General features: G+C 37.6%; 1 protein-coding gene and 1 long non-coding RNA gene across 2 annotated transcripts in view; both read right to left on the minus strand.

The window, feature by feature from the left end:
* The window catches only part of LOC310739312 (nectin-3-like protein), a 58,784-nt gene extending 34,555 nt beyond the window's left edge, over nucleotides 1–24,229 (minus strand). Inside the window, exon 1 of the mRNA XM_083565154.1 lies at nucleotides 23,974–24,229. Within this exon, the coding sequence (XP_083421280.1) occupies nucleotides 23,974–24,190 (217 nt within the window). The 5' untranslated portion in view covers nucleotides 24,191–24,229. The remainder of the gene's footprint in view (nucleotides 1–23,973) is intronic.
* LOC310739400 lies at nucleotides 13,980–18,848 on the minus strand. The gene is made up of 2 exons (XR_014537379.1): nucleotides 14,811–18,848; nucleotides 13,980–14,240 (listed from the first exon to the last, which is right to left on the minus strand). It is a non-coding gene; the product is annotated as an uncharacterized lncRNA (long non-coding RNA).
* Nucleotides 24,230–24,476: the final 247 nt, after the last annotated feature.

A 24,476-nucleotide genomic window follows, 5' to 3' on the forward strand; every position in this document is an offset into this window, starting at 1 on the left:
TAATGCTACCTACTTCTCGAGTCATGAAGAAAAAATGAGGAGTAGGGGGGAAAAGGTTAATTGATTATTAGGTTTTTAGGCTATGGAAAAAAAAAAAAGAAAAGTTGAGGAGTAGCTTGTGTGCGCTCTTTGTGTATAGAGTGGTATATAGGCACCTAGGTGGAGGCTGAATCATTATTATGTTTAGCAGCAGGCTCCGTGTGGTTTCTGGTTTCACATAAAGGAGACTGTATAGCTTCAGCTGCTTGAGTCTTGGTGGAGGAATGCATGCTGGACGTTAATAGTCCCATTCCACCCCCTCGTGAAGACAAATGACCTGGTCTGGCTCCAGTGGCCAAATGGCTGCAACCACATTAGAGGCAGATGAGGCTGAGGTGTTTAGTTTGCGAGACACTGTTTATGTGGAACAGATATAATGCTGAAGGTTTTTTCCCTTGTAGTAGGTACAGTGGCAAAGCAGTATTGTGCATGTAATAATTTCTGAATAAGCCTAATTGCAATATGCCCATTTTGTAGTGTCTTTATGGTGGCTCTGCTATTATAGAAGTAATAGTTACTACAGGTGTAGTAGTCTCACTTATCTCTACACCTTTACACACCATTTTACAAGCTTTGGCATTCTTTGTGCTTCAGTATTCTCTCTGCTTCAGTATTCTCTCAGTATTGTCTATGCTTTAGTACTGTTTTCTTTTAGTATTCTCTACAATTCAGTACTCTCAATATTCTCTATGCTTCACTATTCTCGATGCTTCAGTATACTCTCAGTATTCTCTACACTACAATATTCTCTCAGTATTCTCTATGCTGTACATTTTAATATTCCATACACTTCACCTTTTCCTGCTTATCAAATAATAGAAAACAACAAATATTTAATTATTAAAGTCATTTAAGCCTTTTTTATCCCTCGACAACCACATCATCTGCTTTTCTAATTTCCACTTAAATGGAATGTAAATACGAGCACCCTAATTGTATCATTAGTGATGACAATGCCTTGGGCTGAGACTCTAAACAACCATATTGTTGTATATTTTATTTGTATTTTTTTACCAAAATGGTCTTTAACCAATGGATGGCTGATGCAGTAAAAAGATATATTTCACGAGTTATCATCATAAGATTTATAAAGGTAATCTAAAACTGGGGACATGTTGTTATAGGAAAACAATCAAAGACAGGGTGATGTGATTCAGCTTGACATGAAGTGGAGTTACTGTTACCACCTCGAAAAAAAAAGTTGTTTTGCTAAGTTTTTGTTTTCATCTTAGGTTGGTTTTCACACAAAGGTTTTATTAACTAAAGACTAAGAAGTCATATGGTTACACTTTAGACTGACGATAACTGACGATAAATATCTGCATTATCATAGAGACTATCAAATATAGTCTATCACATATAGTCTATATATAAATTGTTTTTTATTGTTGATGTTTTGCTTATTATAACTATATAAAACACTAATTCAATGCATTTATTTATAAATGTGTATTTAAAAAATGCAAAAGCCACATATTGAGTAGAACATTTTTTTTAAACTACATTTTAAAGCTTATAGTGTCTGCTTTGTTGTAGAGTTCAAGGGGGGTTTTCTCCTTGAACAAATTCACTCATGCTGGGTTGTTTCTTTCTGTAAAAAAAAACAATCCCAGCATTTGAATATGCAAGGCAAAGCAATTTGTGTAAAATCAACATTTGCATCTATATAAAAATATAGTAACTTTGACAATTTTTGTTTAAAAAAAAAATTATTTTGACATTATGTTCAGTTTTAAAGATCTAGAATATATAAATAATTAAATTTTGTATATTAATTAAATGATATATGCATCAATTAACTATACAAACACAGAACGTTTGAACGTAGTAAAGCCGTAGTAAATCATGAAAACAGATCACAAAATTACGAAAATAGATAAGTTAACGTTGGAGTAGACAAATGCTATAAAAAGAGAATAAAACAGAATCGCAGTAAGCGAACAGGATTGATTTAAAAAAAAAAAGAAAAAATAATATGCATTGGTGTACAAATGCAGAATCATTTACTGAAAATCACAACAGTGACTAAAAATGTCATTTGCTGCATTTAGATTTAGTGTTTGTTCACACCTTTTAATTGATTCACACCTTTTAGCTGATTGCGCAACCTGATGCTTGCGAGTCACGACAGAACAGATCCAGAGCGAAGTTCCCGAAGTTAGCAAACAAACAGTTTACACAACATTGAACTATACCAGTTTCACATGATGAGGATTATACAGTTTTTGATTACCGTGCTGATGTTTTGCCCTCATCCACGACTTTGGGGACACACTTTTTTCCTGTTGCCAGTTGACCCTGTACTCTCCGCCAATACACAAGTGGCTGTGTGATCTTGCCGTCATGCTAACCCGTAATTAATCGATAACGGCATTTTATTGTCAACGAATTTCATTATCTATTATTATCAATTTTATTGATTAGTTGTTGCAGCCATTATATAAACTATAATTCAGCTTACCAGTAATTACAACTAATAACAAATTAGGTTTGTTTACAATCAAAGAATTCCTGACATTAATATAGGGGATTTTCTGACATTTAAATGCTAGCTCCAATCTGCCCCCTTCTTCAAATTCGCAGTGTCTATTTATCACCAATCAGCAATATGCACGTATAAAGAAAGGATGAATATATAGTAGGGCTAAAATTATCCCCGATGCTTTGTTTAGACCAACTACACAAGAAGCACTTTTCACACGACCATTATTAATGACGCACCACCCGATATACTCTGGAGCGCTCTCGACAAGTAACACAGAAGACGCTGCAGAATGTAAAATGGCGGAACAGCAAAAAATGAAAGCGAGTTTGGGATCATTTCAAACTAAAAAAATTAACACTGTATAGTGCGTTTAGCTTTTACAAAATTATCAAATAAATAAATAAAATTTTACAAATCTATTATATATTTGTAACATTTATGTTTGCTTTTAATGCACTAAATGGGTTTAGTTTTCACAGACATTCTTGTTTGCAATAAAAATTACAATTTTTCTGAAAAGGAAACAAATGACTTGTTAATTTTAAGAGACCCATCTTTTTATCATTGTCTCTTATATATTTAGTATTGCTCTTTAATAAAGAAAAAGTACTACCTCTCCAATCATTCAAGTAAATAATCGGTAGAATAATCTAATACTAAAATAATCGACAGCTACAGCCCTAACAAAGAGTATACAAAATTTTCTCTAATGACTTCTCAATAAGGACATACTTTATTTTTCAGACCTGAGGAGAATAAAGTCAAGACTGTGGTAAAGAATTTCGACACTGAACTACGGGAACACAAACTAAGGTCTTGTAAATCTCGTAAAACCTAGAAAAACATCATGGAAAATAAAAGCACCTACATAAATTCTATTTGCAAGATTTTGTTGACTTATAATCTATGAAATATGGCACTTGGAGGCTGGTAGTCATAAGTCAAGTCGTATGAAGCACTAAAGGTCAGGCCATCCTGCAACTGTCAGCTCATTAGTCTTCCATGAGCTGACAAACATGCAATGACAGAAAACAGACCAAAATAACAACATAATGCAGAGGTCAGATGAGCAAGCCTGGTCAATATTCTTGCGAATGTGTATGTGTGTGGTGTGTGTATGTGTGTGGCAGCTGCACAGAGGTCCGGCCCTCGTTCTCCACATGGCAGCAGCAAAGTTGATGCTCTCACACGGAGGTAGTGGTCGGGGAGAGTGACTCATGGGGCTCCATCAGTGAGCTTCTCACTCCAGTCTAGACCACAGCGAAGCAAGCAGTCTGCCAGACTCTACCCACTGCTGGCACTTGAGCACACACATACGTGTGCGCGCAAGCACACACACACACACACACACACACACACACACACACACACACACACACACAGCACGAGGAGTGCAAGAAAGAGCTTTTATGGCAACTAAGCTGTTTATAGCACAGGGAACCCCATGTGAGAGTCACTCTATAATGGACAATGTTTAATGTAAACGCCAGAGGAAGAGTGTGAGGGATAATAAGAGATTAATGAGTGCTGCTGTGACCTCAGCGGAAATTAAGCCGAGAGAATAAATGATTCACAAGATATTTCCTTGATAACCAGCTTTCCCTATGTGCTACTGTGTGGCGACCAAACCCAAATGATTTGTGTCAAACTGAAAATTACCTCATGGAAAAAAATTATTCACAAACTGTAAAACTAATGACGGCCTAAAATCACATCCCAAATATTAATAACCACTGGCCTCTATTTCAGGCTTTGAGCTTAACCTCACAACATTGTAATTTAAAACCCATCAGAGTTTAATGATCTAAACAGATAGAACTGAAACTGCTGTTTGTCATTTCCACGTCAAATTTGTCTACTACCCTGATCCCTCCACCTCCCCCTGTAATGGAACAAACCAATGTTTTCATTTTGGGTTTTCTTTTCCATCACTCTCTCAAAGGGTAATGCTATTTCCCTGAATTGGGGTAAACTTAGTCGAGATTAAGAGGAAAGGTCAGGTCCGGATGAAGAAAAAAAAAAGAATACGAAGGGATGGGGTGCCAAAATCTTTGCAGCTAAGGAGAGAAAACATTTTTTCCCAAAAATGGCCATAGATTTTAAACACTTCAAATCTTTTGCAGTGTAATGTACACATAGAGACTTGGGGTCTTTAGAAGGGTTTTAGTCGGACATGGCACCTTTTCTAAATTAAAATCCCTCATTTGGGGGTTTTAGACAGAACATTTAATAACTCCACCAGAAAGAAAAAAAAAACAAGATCCCTTTAGGGTGCTAGACAGTTTTTTTTAACCATCTCAATCACAGACCATTAGTGATTAAGCAGGCCCCAAAAAAAATTTAAATTGTTTCATCTGAGCTTCTTACGTTCAAGAAAAAAAACTAGAGGTCGACTAAATAAAAATAATAAAAAGTCTATCCAAGAAAATAACTTTGCTACCGCCTTGATAACATCGCAATGCACGAAGGGCTCTTCCTCTTCGCTTCCTCCCACAATGCTATCAGACACCCTAGACTGAAAGTGCTTCCTGTCCTCGGCCCGCATTTGTCAGCCAGTAACTGAGCTATGATTTATAAAACACAGATTTGATGCATGTGTATGATTTAACAGGAAAACGCCTTTGGAAAGTCCCAGTTGTTCAAACAACTCCTTCACATATCCTGGACTTTATACACCTCTCAAACTGTATCAATAAAAGAAAAGTCTTAAATTCCCAGCAGAAAGAGTGTAAATTAGGGGTCAGCAACTGGCAGACAGCGGTCTGGACGCAGACACAGTGAAGTAGTTCAACTTACCAAGCCAAGCATTTAAGAAAATATATTCATGCAGAACTAATCAAAGTGTTCAAACTTATTTATTACGTTTAGCAACAACTGTAAAAAGCAGCTTTCTGAAAAAAGAGCATTCACTCACTATCATTGTTGTTTTCATTTTGTCTAATACATTATTGAGCACAGTTGCTTGACAGTGCTTTGCTTAATAATCACAGCCTGCACTAGTAGATTGATTAGTCTTATAAAGGCTAAGAATGCACTTTAGGTGAAGGGATTTTTCTACCCAGTGAAACATGGCTCAAAAAGGGAAAGCATCCACCTGAAAGTCACTCTAAGCTATACACAGCTTTGTCAGACATGATGGCATGTACAAGTGAAATATCACCATCAATAAACTTGAACTCCCTTTAACAAAAAAACTGGGAAATAAACTCGAATGGTCAATTGGTGGATTCTGACCCAATAAAAGTATATATAAGGTGACTCAAAACTACTGTAGCAAAGCCAAAAAAAACATTTTTTAAACACTGGTCATCATTCAATGGTTGAACAATAGCTGAATTCAGTACTAAATCTCCTGTTGCTGCTTATTACATTCATCTATTTAAATTAACAAATTGCAATTGACCAAAGACTGAATACAGAGACAGGGAAATCTGGGATAAAAGTGAAAGACTTTCATAAATTTGGTAAAAAAAAAAAACACGAGATTTTATTGTTCACATACAGTGACAACATGGTATAGTAGAGAGCCAGTTCATTCTCATACAGCTCAGAGGCCTGTAAGTAAACGATCAAGAATAGCCTGGGTTTAGCAAAATATAAGAAGCCATTCATTGAAGTAGAGACAGTACTTCATTAGGTCTAGAAAGACTTTCCCATGCTATTTTTGTAAAAAAGAATAACAGCCCTACCAGTCTGAAATTGTATTTATTTATATAATGCATGTTCGAAATATATTTGATGTGTCATATTCCATGATTAGTAGCCAAGAGCTAATCATTAATAATTTATCATTGAAAAGTAAGTGTTGCTGCCATACAGTCATGAGGAACATATGTACAAGCTGCATGCTGCGGTAGGTAAAGCTAAACTCCAACACACTGTACTGTAAAAACAAAGCCTCTTAAATCTTTAGGAGTCTGGACGACTGTCTACAGTCTAGGAAAATTGCCCATCCTATCTTTTCCTGAATTCCCCTTCAAAGTCCACAAGACGGGATGGGTGGGAAATGGGAATACATGCCGATATAAAATACTGCACAACTTTGGCCACATTGAAAAGAAAGAGAAAAAAAAAAAAAAAAAAGCATAAACGCTTCAAAAGTTTGGCCACACAGGAATATCTCCCAGCTGAGTGAGTTAGTCTGATCTCCGACACAAACAGATGACTGTGATGATTTAATCTCAACTGATGTAGAGATGTTTCAAACAGCCGTGGTCTACAGATCTAACTCGCTTCTGCATACAAGGGCGGTCGAGGAAGGCATGAACAAAGAGGGGTCAGACACCATGGTTTACACACATGAACGGAAAAATAAGCAAGCAACTAGCTAGTCATTGTGTATAGGCAAGGAGGACAACTCAGACGGCATGTAAACACATATTCGTAGCAATGCCAAAAAGACCCGCTTTTAGGAGTCCCGATTTAGCAGCTCTAAGGGGACAGGCTAATTAAAGAGTGAAAGAAGGCGTAAACACGCACACGGTGTGGGCTGTTGGACTGAAAGACTTCAGATTTCCTCAGAGAGACACCAGGCAGCAAATAAGAAAAAGAAAGTCGACTTCATGTCAGCAGTGCTCAAACTCTGAAAGCAAGTGCTATTCAGAAGACTTAAAAATAAAGCTATAAAAATAAAACTGACATGATCTTTCAACTCACTTGAAATATGACACGCAACAGTATGTAGAAGCTGAAGACCCACCAAAGCTACAATAAAGCATTTAAATAGGATTCATCATCATATTATATTAGTTCAATGCGCTATATAATATATACTACATGGGCAAAAGTATTGGGACATCTGACTTTTCCAGCCATATGTTTCCATTCTTCTCTGAACTTGTACATTTCCGGTATTTAGCAGACACCCTTATCCAGAGTGATGTACATTTATCTCCTTCGTACAACTGAGCAGCTATGGGGATAAGGGCCTTGCACAGAGGCCCAGGAGTGGCAGCTTTGCATGACTGAGATTTGAGCTTATAACCTTCAGATCAAAAGCCCAATGCCTTAACAACTAATCTTCCACCTCCCAACCTTGGTACAAAAAAGTTGGAGGCGCACAATTATATAGGATGCATTTTGAAGTGGTAACATTAAATTTTCCCTTCACTTGAACTAGGAGGCCCAAACAAGTTCTGGTATTACAATGCTCCTAAGCATAAAGAGTGCTCTGTGAAGACGGTTTATGGTTTGGGATGACTTGGAATGCTCACTGAAACTCAGGCCTCCTCAGCCTGATCAATACCTGACTTTATTCATGCCCTTGTGGATGAATGAGCACAAATTTCCATAACTACACTGTCTGGTGTCTGTAAACTTTTGTCAAGTGTATGTAAAGATGTCAATCACTATAAAAAATTATAAGCTGGAAAATGCATCTAATGCAGGAAGAATAAATAGTCACACCCGGCAGAGTAAAGTCATAGGGGCACTAAATGACTATGAAACACATGCGGATGGAACATTTAGTGACAGGAACATTTACACCAGAATGACAGTGTGGAGTGAAAAGATGGATGAATAGGGAGCCTGCTACACACAGCACGTTTCTTTACAAACTGCACTGTGAGCGGACAGCAGCTTGGAGCACAAACTGCAAAAAAGTGTGATTCTGAGAAATCAAACTGTGCAGGCATCTGTTGTATTTTAAAGGCTATAATTCTGAACAGGCACTGGGAGTCTGTGCAGATTTCAGATGTTCTATCTGTCCAATAAACTAATGCTATATATCTTTCTAGCAGCCCATGTAAAATCAAAAAGTTAAGCGTAAACGGGGTGCAAATAATGCAGAGCTTCAAGCCAAGTTAGCAGTTATCGCTGCGATATGATGAGGCAGTTTTAAAATAAAGAGTGACAGACATCTACCACGAGAAGCACAGCATTCTCATAATTACAGCAATTGAAAAAACGTTCCACTACATTTCAATGACACAGAATGAATGATGCCAATAAAACGCTCATCCTTCGGCATGGCAGCCAGAACCTTGTTACTAAGCACGTGCATTCTTGAGAGAGAGAAAATGAGAAAAACAGGACAGAAGGACAAAAAAATAAATAAACAAAAATAAAACAGCAGCAAATTTACACACAGTCAGCATCGAAACATTCTATAAACGAGAATATGACTTAATAAAATAAAATAATGAAAAGAAAATCTATTTCATATTTTTTTAGGACAATGCGACAACATTAGGAAATGTCAAAATGTTTCAGAACGGAATCGTAGTTTACCCAAGAAATAGACACTACCCAAAAAAAACAACTCCCAGTACATAATGACTACATTGCAGGTCTGATTTCTCAATACCAAAATCTAGAAGATGATTGCATTCTGGAATCTGATAGGTCAGAAAGTGTTGATTCATTTTCTTTAACCTGTAATTATAGTGCAGTGCAGCTGCAAATCATAGGTTTATATTAATGTGCTCATTCTTATACATTAGCGTTTCTAAAGTAACACAGACTTTAGATGGACTCGAATGGGACTGCCTCCCATGAACTTGTCCCATTATCACACTCCAATAAATACTTATGGTGGTTTCCTGTGAAAAGTTCTGCATGTACGTAAAAAGTATAAAAGGAAGTCTCCGCATGACGTACCAGTGGCAAACTGCTGCAATAAAAGTGTAATACAAAATTTGGGGAGATATACAGTATAGATATGTATATCTCAAAATCATCATCAATCATCTATATATAGGGGAAATAATGTTTTAGGGAAATAATCAGTGCGGTCATTAGGATGATTTTCTTATAACAGTACACTATCATGCTCCTTTCTCACTGTACAAAAAGCCCAGATTTAAGGTACTTTGTACATAGTAAAGGAAGCAAAAACCTACATAATCACACCAACATGTGCACACATCAGTATGACTTCAAACTCAAGGAGGGAAAAGGTCAAGTGTTCAACCAGCAGATATGCAAAACTGGTATAAAATTTGACCCATATTTCACTCACACACACACACACACACATACACACACACACACAGTTACCAAATGGGCACAACAAAAGGGCACAACAAAAAGGATAGTTACTAAATGAAACCTCAGTACATCCATAAGACTAAAAATAAAAGTCTGTATTAACATTAGAAGTTCAACTTCGCCGCTTTCTCATCCTAGAGAAAACAGTACGAAACCCTCAAATGTTTTGGAAACCTTCAAAGCACAAGCTGATCCTTATTCTAATATTTATAAGAACCATTAAGAGATGGTGTAAAAAAAAAAATTTGCATTGATTTTGCAAATGAAATGGACGACTCTGCAGAACTCATCCATAACAGGAACTTAAAACAGGGAAAGGACCCCATTTTCTTTTGTGTATGTGGTGTGCGTTTACTGTGTTTAGCATTCCTGTAGCCACATCTGTGGAAAATAAACTGTTACCAAATCACACACTCTCTACACAGAGCCAACACTGGAACCATTCGAAAACATAACCTTTAGCAAAATAAGTCCGTTCTCAAATATATTTAGGTGTGCTTCGTCCTCTCTGGAGTAAAAACATATTAGATGCCTTTTTCTTTTTTCATGAGAACTTAAAATGGAATGTTAACCATCCAATATAAAACCATCTGCATTCTTTTAAGTGCATCATGATTTTAAACTCAATCAATATGTGTACTAAATTGTTGTTTAAGAGACAATAGTATTGGTGGGGGGATAAAAAAGTCTGTACATTAATGTGAATTATACAGTGTATATTGATTTTGAGGGTGTGTCTAAGAGTCTGGAAAATATGGTACTTTGTGTACCCTTGTACATCTCAATTAATCTATAAGCCTGCAAGCAGCAGCGTTAGGTTGCACTGTAAAACGAGCGTAAACGACAAATAAAGCAAGACCTGTTCATGCGCGAGACTGCGCCGAAAGGGAAAGTAATTAGTCAAACAACTCTGGTTAACCATGGGGTAAATAATTAATACTACACAGTATGAAGACACACTGCTGGGGGCTAAAATCAGTGCTCTGTGCTCAGTTTCAGCTTACAGTAATGAAGAGACAGAATTACAATCCAGGAATTTTTAAAATAGTTCATTACTGGTCCATCAAATAGCCGATATGACTTGTCTGGCTGTACAATCTTTTTGTGGAATATAAATTGCGCATCACATCATCTCAGAAATGTAGTCAAATATCAATAAATGTTGTTAAATGTTCATTTGTTCAATGAAGACCATGTGGTTCATTACACAACACTTAGTTCCAGTCTATTAATTTGATTGGTTGTGCAGCGGTTCAAGATATTTTGCTCCACTTCTCCTTGTACTCCATGTAAAGCCCCAATTCCAAGCTCCAAACAGTTCCCACAGCAGTGTCAGCAACATGAAACAATTGTTATATTAATACAATTTGACATAATTACACAATTCTGACTGCTCTGATGATGATAACGATTGCCTATTTTCTAGAAGAGCAGTACTGGCAACACTACAAATCAAACATTTTAAGTGTTTAACTGTGTTCTGTCAGTGCTTTGCAGCACACATGGGTAAAGCTGTTTAGTTTTCTGAAATGGGAAATACTTGTAGGGAAGATACTAACTTAACCAGGCTGGTGGGCGTTACCCTTTTTAACACCGGGAGTTGGTGTTCTACAGTAGCTGGAAGTGTTGAGGTGGTAACAATACCTCTGCTTCATCACACCATTAACCGCATCATGTTATACCTCCGGAAAAAAAAACAACCTTTCAGTTTGTTAATAAGCGTTGGTTGCTATTTTCGTTGTCTTCCTTTGAGGTAAAAATAAAATACCTGAATGAATGAATATCAATCATCAGACAGCATTTTACTTCTAGGCGCTAAGCTTTATTTAAACCTGAACATAAACAGGATGGATACACAATGGTTTCTAATTCAAAATATTATTATATTATTTATAATATAATAATATATTATGAGTCTTTACCTTACAGTCATTGCATCATTAGTGACACATCATTCAAGCTTTTCCTTACGACAGAGCTGACACCCTGCTCATGATCTGTGACCAGGCAGACGATTACAATATTCTCTAGACTTTAAAACCATTGTAACACTTGGTTTATAAGTAAATCAGTCTTCACATAATAAGCACATTTACAGTAGACCTGCACTCCACAGCAGTAGCAATATTTGTTCACTTGTGACAGCTTTACAGCAGACTAGCTATGTGAGCAGTTGCAACAAATTTTCTGGGTCTGTTTTGTTTTTATGGTAGGCATGCTGCTTCAGCTGTTACAGCAGTATGTCCATTTGCTAACAGTTTATTCAGTAGATATATTTTCCAGCAGTTGTGGTAGATCGTGAATTTGATACGGGCAGTTTGGCTGTACCATAAGGTTAAGGTTAACATAAGCTTAAGGCCATTAACAGGCCTCTGTGAGGTATTGTGATCAATGTTTCAGCCGAGAAAACTAGTATTCATTGAACTACAGTAACACTGACAGGACAATCACTAAACAAGACTACACAAGCAGGAAGAGCAGAATAAAAATACAGGCCTATATGTACATTTCCTCTTCAGATTTAAGGTGTTTGCTTAATCCCGTTATCCTACAAAGCGATATGCTGTCTGGATATGATCACAGTGACACCACCAGCATCAATCCGCTTCCGAGACCGAGTTTAGGAAGGGGGAGGTCAGGAACAAGACAAAAGGTGGATATATCAAGGACGTCCATAAACACTGCAATGACAGAAGGTCTGCCTCCCACCCACAGAGAGACAGCTGCTCAGCTCAGAGCTGCTGGTTGTGATTCAGCACCTTTCTTTTGGAGATTAATACCAGACTCAAGTTCAAGAAGTGCCTCTGTTGCATCATTTCTTTTAATAGAACAGCTGATCTGGTAAAACAACTCCATTTAAAACATTGTGTTTGCATCAAACAAAACCTTAGATCTGCAAATCTGTAGATAACGCCGAGGCTAGTAGGTGTGTTGTGTTTAACATTGCTAGAACGACATGCGTATAACTAGTGGAAAAAAGGTCTGGCTAGCGCTCTACTTTTTAGGCAACAGGTGTATTAATATAAGGTGATTGTTCAATCTACCATGAGTGACAGCTTTGTGTTGCATAATTCAGACTATTGTATTGCATGTCGGAGCTTAAATCTTTACATTTATTTTTTAAACTATATAAGGGTTCAAAATTTTTGGAGTCAGCTATCAGTGATAAACAAGCAAAGTTTTTATTTTCACATTGAAACAAATGAAAAAAACCTGTACATTACATTTAAAATGCAGTTTTATTGAATACTGAACATTTTACAATGCTTAATACACCACATACGGAAAAAATAAAGAGATGTGGGTCATCAGATATAAAGAGAACCAACGAAAATACATTCCAAACTCTTTTAAGTAAATGTTAGTGTTTTTCAGTAAATATATTTCTTAAGTCATTTTTTTTTTTGTTTTCCTCCAGATGTCTGGCCAGCAGTGGCTTTAAAATTATTACCACACAGTTAAAGCAATAGATTTATAGCTGATTTTGTGCCAGTGTTTGTTTTATGTAATGTTTGATGTTTTGAATATAGAATGTATAGCAAAATAAAAATAATTATAATAATAATAATAAAATAATTTGGACCAACAGGACTTTGATTTCATAATTTAATATTAGATTACTGGAGTCAGACAAAATAAAGCAAAGAATGGAGAATAAGACAAATGCTTTTTTGTTCCAGTTCCCAAATACAGCCATGATTATTTTATTTGAATGACAAAGTCATTTTAAAGCTTGGTCTTAACATCATGATTATCTCAATCAGCTGTAGCAAATGTGGAGGTAAATCATAACTTAAAATTATTATTCTATATGAAATGATTTATCTGCTAGAAAAATCGTCTGTCGTTTGGGACTAGAACAGATGAATCCTGCATGTTTTGTCCAAGGCCACAGGCCAACAAGAGTTTAAAGAAAAAACAGTATTTTTAGTTGTCTTTAATAAATCACCAACATTGTTACGTTCTTCTAATTTCTTCCCAACTGTCATGTCAGTACCAGTACTGAAAAAATTCAGGATTGGATGCCAAACCTCTAAACTCTCATGTCTGACTAGTCAGTCTCTGACACTACATTCGTATTTTGAATAGGGCTGTGTCACAGCGCAGAAATCTGCTCTTGATCCATGGAAACAGGCAGTACACAAAGAAACTGGCCTGCTTTGTTCATCACAATGCCTTTTGTGTAACAGACGTAAACACTTGTTTTGTGCTCAGATCCTTGTTTTTGTGGATAGAAACTCAATCCAGCACATGTCCTTTTCTAACTCTGTGGTAATGGACAAAGTTGAAATGAACATTGTTTGTATGGAGTCAGACAGCTCTTTCCCCAAAACACCTATGGTGAACCTCGGAGACCAGACTAGACAAGACTAAAAGCTTTTGTTTTATTTATTTATTTATTTTTTTTAAAGCTTTGAAAGTTGTTTTTGTTTGCTGTAGTCTTGTGCATGAGAAGGCTGGAGGCTTTTTATTCCTCTTAACTTTTTTGTATTAACATTTACATTTGTCAAAGGCCCTTTCCCAGAGCGGCTTACTGACATATCAGTTATACAACTGAGCATCTTAAGGTTAAGGGCCTTGCTCAAGGGCCCAGCAAAGGCAGCATGGTAGTGGTGGGATTTGAACCCATGACCTTCCAATCAGCAGTCCAACATCTTAACCACAGTTACCAATTTCCTGCGATGACTGACTATGAATTGCTATGCTGTACTGTGATTAAAAACTACTGTAATTTCCAGACTATTAAGCACACCCAAATATAAGCCGCACCCACTGAATTTTACAAAGATTTTTATTTTGAACATAATAAATAAAAGTCTACACTAAAACTAATGAACTTTACACAGGCTGTATCTAAACAGTAGCCTACCAAGAAAGTCATTGTTCACTGTCTACCTCTTTCCTTTCACAACAATTTCTCTCGGGAGTTTTTCTTTTGGCATCGTCGTGCGTTTAAAACTCACCATCGGTAAAGTTTTTCTCCCGATGCCGTGCAGCTCAGAACACAGGTGAAGTGCATTTTTTCATGCCCGGCTGTTTTCAGCGTGACAAATAATTAGATTTTCCTGTTGACAGTCCAAATGAGCGGCAGGTCAAACGTCAGAGGAACCTCATCCATATTTATGATGTGGTGCGGCCCGAATCAGTGGAAGCGCAATTTAATATAAAGAGTTTCATTGGTTCTCCTGAACCCGTTCGGCAATTTCATTGGTCTAATATTATGGGGCTCAGTTTTTTGGCTTGAAGCTTGTGAAACCGGGAAAAGTAGCGTCTTATAGTCTGGAAAATACGGTACTTTGTTTTATATAGACATTTTTCTCTAAACTATTGGATTACATTAGCTCATCCCGCAATTACCAGACCTATTTAATATAGGCAGGTGTGCGACTTTTTGTAAATTTGTTAAAATTACAGATTAATGCTAGCACAGGACTGCTAGCAGAAACAAAGCTCTATAGTAGAGTGCTCTGAAAAAAGTTCCTTTTTTTGTTTGTTCCATTAATACATAAGTAAACCCATTCATAATGAGGAAGTGTTAGAATATTGATGATTGACGATAATAAAAAGTGGCTACAAAGTGAAAGCTGTAGCTGTAGGGCAAAGCCGCGTGCGTGCGTGCGCGCGCATAGGATTTACAGGAGGCTGAAATAATTGGCCGCTACCCAGATGGTTTTAATTACAGCCTGTCTATGGTACAGTGACTTACTGAATTCAAATAACTCCACAACTAAGAATCCACAAGCAGGGATCAACTTTAAATAAAGACACTATTTTTGGCTTGGGCTGGTCTTCATTTAACCCTTCAGTACACTGGAACTGCAAAATGTTCAAGTCATGGTTGGTAGAAAAGGCGAAATGAACAGCTAAAGAGCATATGGCCTTCCTGCTAAGTTCTTAGGAATCCATTTTAAAAGCTGTATATATAAAAGGAGATCATTTATAATTCATAAAAGCCCTCACCAATTGGAAACATCTCTGATCGGGCAACTGGGGAACAAAACATCCGCAAAACATTCATGAATCCAACTGCTTTTTTCCTCTCGATGCAAAGTCTGGCTTAGTCATAAATAATGAAAGAATGTTTCCTTTTTAGCTACAGCAGGCCGAGCTGCACAGATCTGAGCACTGGAGGAGCAGGAGAAGTGCAGAAGGATTGAGTTAGCATTTGCTACTGATCTCTCGACCCAGTGTAACCTTTTACTGCTTTTATTGATCTGAGAAACTAAAGAGAGAAGATGAACAATGAGGAAGAACAGAAACAAAAGACTGATGCAGGGAAATTAAGAAAGAGAAACAAAGGCAAAGTTATGCTTCGTTTATTTAGTAGCATGTTTAGTGACCTTTAATGTTACAGACGCTCTACAGCACATTCTAAACGCACTCAGTTTAAGTGAATCTTCTAACATGCATTTTTTTTCAAATGTCAGATTGTCACATGACTTCTATCAAAAGGGAGTGAATGTCAGTTGTACAGAAAAACAGAGTTCAAAATTAATAAGTAGTTGAAGTTGAACGAATGAAGATGTAAATACTTTTATTCATCTGGGAGCCACTTTTATCATCCCTGGATAGAAGACAAAATCTAATCCATGCTGAGGGTCTTTATGGCAGGTTTTATTTTAACTGAACTCATAAAACACTAATAGTGCAACACTTAAATCACTGAACACCACTGACCAAAATGATAAGAAACTAGTAGAGAGAGGAAAAAAGAAAGAAATCAATTTCAACAAAGGAAATTAAACTAAAAGAGCAGGAAACACAGAAAGCATGAAGGCGAAGTGGGACATAGAGCATGTTGATGGACAGAGTTGTAAAAATTCCAAACAAGTTTCATTTTATCGGTCATGTAACATTTGTACAAAAAGATCTCTAATAAATCATCATATCCAGTTATGAAATACTGTATTCTCCTTGCCACCAGATGAGATAATGAAAAACAATGGTATACAGCAAATTCATACACAGTAAATAGTTATGTTTTAACAAGAAGAAACTATTTCCCTAGCACTGGCAACAATGAATTAATAAGGTTATAATGTATATATAAGTGATCTCTCTTATTTGGAAATGAAACAACTGTGTAATTAATATCTGTAGCAAAAGCTGGTCCCCCCCACTACACTTAGCCAGACAACAGATCCAGTTGTGTGGATAAATGAGTTGTGTATTTACATGTGATCGCATGCTTAATCCAGTGCCCTCACCTAAAGTTTTCAAACACTTCTAAATGTGTCACCACACAAATATGAAAGTGTGCAGTTATGGTGCTGAAGTAATTGTGTGCTTTCTGAAACCCCTGCTAGGTTCTGATGGGAAGATGAATCTCATGCACACTAAGACGGAGTGCCTCGTTTTGTATTCATCAAAATGACTGATGACCTTCACAAATTTCAGTCAATGCTTTCAAAATTCTGTAAATGATGAAAAAAATGTTCTGTCAATGCAAAGCCTCATGATGAATATAGAAATTTGCCCTCCAAGACACCTAATATTTAATCCCCAGTAAAACAGGGAGACATGAGTGGCCTTTAATAAGTAAAATGTAAATAAAAACTTGCTAATTTGTTGGTTGATTGCTGTATTTCCATTTTTAGTGTTTGTTCCCACATGACCTATTGTTATTGTTAGCAAAGTTACAACATTAATTTATTCATTCATTTTCTCCCGCTTATCCGCAATTCGGGTCGAGGGGGAAGCAGTCTAAGCAGGCCCCCGCCTTCGACTGCTGCCCAATCCTCACAGCACCGTCTCTTACGGTCCCTCCTGCAGGTGGTGAGCCCACGTCACTCCGACGTCACAGACCTTGATATTTCCCTCGTAAGGGACCCCCGGAGCATAGAGGGTTACAATGTCTGTTGTGAAAAGCGCTATACAAATAAACTTGACTTGACTTGACTTGAAGTCATTCATGGTTGAAAAGTAATATAAAAAGAATGACAGGCCTCAGTGACATTTCTAGAAGGTCCAAAAAAAAATATTTTCATTCACAGGCTTGTTTTAAAATATAGTTTGACAGAGTTATTTTATTAAAAATCAATTCTTTAACTAAAGTACATCTATTTTATCAATAATGTGAGCTTAAGCTAATTAACAAGACATAAGTCATCTTGTCTCATTGAACCAATAATAGTGGAGCTTACTGTATATGAGCATTTTCAATAGACATGCAATACACAACCCCCAACTTTAATAATTACATAATAATTGTAGGAGCTGCTTTAAAGGGGCATCTTGTTATTTGTAGAGGCCTCTGCTGCTTGTGAAGTGAACAGCAATTGGAACAAAACCACCGACAAGCTGGCTGCCTCCACCCAACACTATTAAAACTATATATGGTTTGTGGGTTGCCCATAATTAAAAAAGCTCAGCTTATGCAGCTCTGTTGCAGCTGAGAACTGACATGTTGACACACACAAACTGAATTCAGGGTATTCAGTGTGTGTGTGTGTGTGTGTGTGTGTGTGTGTGTGTGATATATTTTTAGATAGATACAGTATCTCAAAAACTTGTATATATTTTAGAGTAGTCAATGTGCAGCGGGTAAAGCAGTACAGATTTACTGTATGAAAGTAAAATGCTATACTGAAAATAACATACAGCCATTATTGTCAAAATCGCTGGCAACAAAAGTACAAAAGTGAGTACACCCGAAGTGATAACAGCTGTATGTCATGTAACCATTTGAATTCACGTCATATTCATTATGTTCATGTTTTTGTCTACTTGACACGACCATACAAATATGTGTATCTTGTATTAGAGCCGTTTAAAATTTTGTGCTTTGAGTATAATTCTCTCATACTGACCACTGGATGTTTAACATGGCACCTTTTGGCAATGAACTCTCTGAAGATTTGAGAATTAGAATTGTTGCTCTTCACAAAGATGGCAGAGGCTATAGTAAAATTACTAACACCCTGAAACTTAGTTACAATACAGTGGCCAGGGTCATACAGAGGTTTTTCCAAGTCGGAAACAAAAAAAAACAAAAAAAAAAAAAGGTTTTCTAATACCTTAACAATGGCTCTGACCTTCCTGAATCATTTTGTAAGTGCTATTTGTTGGGGTGTTTTGTGTGATTTAAACAAGTAAAGATGCCTTTTAACAATTTCTTAAATCTTCTCAATTGGTATAACACCCAGAAAGCACAATTAGATGACTTCAAATGGAAGCACTGATTTCTAGTATTTTCATTAGTGCTTCTCTTTGGGGCATTTACATCTGTGTAGGTAACTTTACTGCCGTCTGTGAATATATATATATACAGTGGGTACGGAAAGTATTCAGACCCCCTTAAATTTTTCACTCTTTGTTATATTGCAGCCATTTGCTAAAATAATTTAGGTTCATTCTTCTTCCTCATGAATGTACACACAGCTCCCCATATTGACAGAAAAACACAGAATTGTTGACATTGTTGCAGATTTATTAAAAAAGAAAAACTGAAATATTACATGGTCCTAAGTATTTAGATGTGACACTCATATATTTAACTCAGGTGCTTTCCATTTCTTCTGGTCATCCTTGAGATGGTTCTACACCTTCATTTGAGTCCAGCTGTGTTTGATTATACTGATTGGACTTGATCAGGAAAGCCACACACCTGTCTATATAAGACCTTCCAGATCACAATGCATGTCAGAGCAAATGAGAATCATGAGGTCAAAGGAACTGCCTGAAGAGCTCAGAGACAGAATTGTGGCAAGGCACAGATCTGGCCAAGGTTACAAAAAGATTTCTGCTGCACTTAAGGTTTCTAAGAGCACAGTGGCCTCCATAATCCTCAAATGGAAGACGTTTGGGATGACCAGAACCCTTCCTAGAGCTGGCCGTCCGGCCAAACTGAGCTATCGGGGGAGAAGAGCCTTGGTGAGAGAGGTAAAGAAGAACCCAAAGATCACTGTGGCTGAGCTCCAGAGATGCAGTCAGGAGATGGGAGAAAGTTGTAGAAAGTCAACCATCACTGCAGCCCTCCACCAGTCGGGGCTTTATGGCAGAGTGGCCCGACGGAAGCCTCTCCTCAGTGTAAGACACATGAAAGCCTGCATGGAGTTTGCTAAAAAACACCTGAAGGACTCCAAGATGGTGAGAAAAAAGATTCTCTGGTCTGATGAGACCAAAATAGAACTTTTTGGCCTTAATTCTAAGTGGTATGTGTGGAGAAAACCAGGCACTGCTCATCACCTGTCCAATACAGTCCCAACAGTAAAGCATGGTGGTGGGAGCATCATGCTGTGGGGGTGTTTTTCAGCTGCAGGGACAGGACAACTGGTTGCAATCGAGGGAAAGATGAATGCGGCCAAGTACAGGGATATCCTGGACAAAAACCTTCTCCAGAGTGCTCTGGACCTCAGACTGGGCCGAAGGTTTACCTTCCAACAAGACAATGACCCTAAGCACACAGCTAAAATAACGAAGGAGTGGCTTCACAACAACTCTGTGACTGTTCTTGAATGGCCCAGCCAGAGCCCTGACTTAAACCCAATTGAGCATCTCTGGAGAGACCTAATAATGGCTGTCCACCAACGTTTACCATTCAACCTGACAGAACTGGAGAGGACCTGCAAGGAGGAATGGCTGAGGATCCCCAAATCCAGGTGTGAAAGACTTGTTGCATCTTTCCCAAAAAGACTCCTGGCTGTATTAGATCAAAAGGGGGCTTCTACTAAATACTGAGCAAAGGGTCTGAATACTTAGGACCATGTGATATTTCAGTTTTTCTTTTTTAATAAATCTGCAACAATGTCAACAATTCTGTGTTTTTCTGTCAGTATGGGGTGCTATGTGTACATTCATGAGGAAGAAGAATGAACCTAAATGATTTTAGCAAATGGCTGCAATATAATATATATATATATATAAAATTGAGCCAGCTAAATATGGCCATATTGTGAGTTGGTTTTTCTAAGATCTAAAAATGCAAATATTCAAGTAGCCCATTTTAACCATGGAATCCAGAGATGCCTGATTTCAAATAAGCAAGTGTTTGTCCTGCTTTTGTTTGTGATAAAAATAAATACTACGCGGTAAAAAACTGAAAAATGTTACATCCAAGTATAGAAGGGATAACATAGCAGGGAATCACATTTAGCAGATCTGATTCATTTGTTTTCAGGCCAATATCCATTCAATACTAAAGAGTCGACACTGGATTAGTACATCCTGAAACGACACATCAGTCATTTCCAGGCTATGACAGGTACCCAGGAGATCTGAAGTACTCTACAAAACAAGGCACTTTAGTTTCAAGGAGATTGTGTGCAGCAAAACAGACGACACTGACGTTTGTGATTTCATTGCCCTCCCATCCGCTTTCTCTTTTCCCTGCTGAAATCATTCATGCCAGAGTAACTAATGACCAGGTCTGTGTGGAGATACCTGCAGGAGGCAGCCCGAGCGGCTGACCCCTTTAGATCTCAGGTTACCCTGATAGAGACGTGTATTCTGGACTATCCTGACCTTTGAGCCCACTGATTTAACACATTTCCTCAACAGACAGACAGAGCTGCAGTATAAAATTCTCAGCAAATGTTTAACATGAAAATATGACAGGGATTGAAGCACTTAAAGAACAGAGAAAGGCAGACAAACTGGCTCACAAATACTGTCTTTATAATCAAACAAATAAACTAAGGACAAACAAATCATATAAACAAATAACTTCTGTTTAACACTAAGCTTTTACATCATAGATAAAGAGATTTATCTGAAGCAAATATTTAGTTTATATAAAGATTTTTCTGACACCTGTTTTTTTACATTAACAGTTTTATAATGTCTCAGAAATGCAGAAAACAGAGGACACTGGGGCAAAAATCACCACTAATTAAAACATAAAATCGACCTACACAGCACAATGCCTGCACAATCACTGCCACTCTACACTTTAAAAAGGAAAAGACAAGCACGGCTGGCAAACATCACCAATCAGTGGACAAATGTTTACTTCAACAACATGGAGGCCACACACAGAGGTGACATTGTTCCCATCTATAAGCCCAATAAAAAAGGATGGACAATGTTGGAATTCAGTGGTAAATATCAGTTGGTAAAACTGAACAAACGCTTTGCTCATCCCAGCCTGACCAAGGTGTTGATCTGTTTAAACAAACCCAGCAACTGGAAACATGACCTGGACTGATGCGTTTACTTTTCCTGTCACTAAAGACAGCAACTCGATCTGATCCTTTCTGGTGACAGGTGGGATGTCATGTGTGCTTGTGTATAAAATCATGTTGCTCTAGGCGATTAAACATTTGGGGGGTATTTTTAAATACATAGTCGAATGACGTGAGGAAATCACTTCTTAACTCTAGCATTAACACCGTTTAATTTTCGTTGCTCAATACCAGAATGTGGAGTTAATATACAACTATGGTGCATGCTTAAAGCTAAATCGATAATCTATTGTCTTATTAATGAATTTCAGATTCTTTTTACAAATTCAGCAGCTACAGACATTCAAAAGCGGTCAAAAGCTCACCATGTGAACCGCAAACTTACATTTACTCTCGATTTCTGAACAATTCTCTCACTTAAATGGCACTGGAATCTGATATCCAAAATTAGCCTTCATTCTGCAATGGTGAGGATGAATTTAAACAGATCCATTGATTGTTACCACAGAAACTTACCAAAATCTTCATGCTCAGGATATTTTATTAAATATAAAAGATATACTTAAACTAGTTGCAGTTTGAGTGACTCATTTAAAGAACGTCACAAATCCCTCACGACATGCACCAAATAAGCAAGTTTAATTTAAACTAGACTGCCACTGGAATAGAACATTGTGTAAAATCTGCTTTCCAGATCATCTCCTACAAACTATCAAGACATTTTTTTCCAGATGTTAAAGCTGTTCACTTTCTTTGTTCCGCTTTCTTGACATTTCTGAAGTTCTTTAAAACGTAAATAAGAAATGCGCAGAGTTTGGTGAAATGTCTAAAAGCAACACATTTAGAAAGTCGCTTGTTTTCACCACATTTTTTCCCAAATGTGAAATGGATGCAGTTAAATTCCTTGCTTTCGTAGATTACAAATTATACTGCTTTTTATTTTCAGTTGTGCAGTTTCATCAACAATCAAACATGGTACTGACATTTCTCTGAGCTCAGAGCGCATGCGTAACAGGTGCTGCGTGGGCTATCAAGTTACTTTAACTTATCCAATCCTATTTACCACTATGTAACATAATTCAACATAGTGGTTTAGCTGTGCCGACAGTGAAGGCATCAATGACATCTAAAATACACAAGCTGAAAATAATTACTTCCGTTTCATATGATCATTCAACTTGTTCTGGATTAAAATGCAGCTCCATTTAACGTTATGTGTAATACTTAAGCATACAGACATGTGTGTGTGTGTGTGTGTGTGTGTGTGTGTGTGTGTGTGTGTGTGTGTGTGTGTGTGTGTGTGTGTGTGTGTGTGTGTCATGTTGCTACCAGATATCTGAAGCATCTACATTTATTGTCCTGTGATCCTACTTCTCATTTTGGCTGCGGTGAGAGATGCTAGAAAAGAACAAGCACTATTTGGATTGTCTATACTTAAGATTAATTTGCCACAGGATGTATCACAATGTCAATTAAACCAAAATATATCTTAACCATAATTATTTTTACTGGTCATTATCTAAAAATTAAGAGACAACAGAAGCTGTCCAAAAATAAAACACATGAATCACATATGTTGCCAATATTTTTATTATTCCCCCTGTTCAATAAAACTAACTAACTAACTCCTGATATGCAGGACAATGTGAACAGTAATCTGAGAATGAAAGTGGATTGCAGTAATACTCGGACCGAGCACGTGCAGTGTGAACGCTAAATTCGAGTGCAGACGTGACAAGAACTGCCTGCTTCATTCGTTTCACAAATTCTGACGCAGTTTCAAAACTTCATCCAAACCCAGCGGCTCTGATGGGATGCTCTGTTGTAACCCAGTGTTTGTTTAGTTCAGTAGCTGGAGTGCGGTTTCGGCTGCAGATTCCTCCAGTGCCGCTTCGGCACGTCTCTATGGCAGCCGGAAAGAACACAATCAGCGCGCGAGATTCCGCTGCACGACACGCGACTCTTAACGGAGGAAAAGAAAAACTTGGAAGGAGGCCAAAATATATATGCAAAATATAGGTTCGGTATGTGTCAACTAAGTTACAACCGCAGCATCAACTTTTTTTCCGATACGTCCACATGGCTGGACATCATCCGCGCGCCCGGAATGTGGGACGTGAAACCTCTGTTCCCTCCAACAAAACTGAGTCATTACAGGAAGAACAAAAAAAAAGAAATCTCGTTAAAAAAAATGCTCGTTCATTCGCCAGGAATCTGGTCAAAGGCAATGAGTGACTTGGATGCGTAGTTATAGTTTGCCAAACAGTCGATCTGCTGTTATGGAGTTGTTGAACCTTTTAAAAACAGCAACCGAGAATACTTAAAAAAAACACCTACCGCATGCGATGCAAAGGAGAATCAGAAGTGTAACGTGCGTGCCCGTGTGATTCGGGTTATTCCTGAGATAACGGGCAATCTTTCCAAGCGCCATGTCAACGCCTGCTTCCCTCACTCTTACTTTCTCTCCTTCGATCCCCCTCTCTCTGTCTGTTTCTCTCTCTCTCTCTCTCTCTCTCTGCCCTGAAGTCTGAAAGCTCCTCAGCAACAACTCCATAGGGAGAGAGGCAGAGTCTGGACCATACCACTGTGCAGGATAAAACAGGGGTGCACGAGCCTGCCATTAAGAAGCATAGCGCCTGCTTCTGGAAACTAACTACAAGCACTGGTCATCACACGTGGTTCTGGAAAACTACATTCCATTCACGGTCGACCATCTGGTCCGGATGCGGAAATTTGATTTAAATCTGATATGTACGAGTTGATCTAATCCATAGACATATACACTATTTAAAGATTACATGAATTATGTAAGGAAGTAAAAGATTTGAAGATGTGCTGTT

Source organism: Silurus aristotelis, assembly GCF_946808225.1.
Source record: "Silurus aristotelis genome assembly, chromosome: 16".
NCBI lineage: Eukaryota > Metazoa > Chordata > Actinopteri > Siluriformes > Siluridae > Silurus > Silurus aristotelis.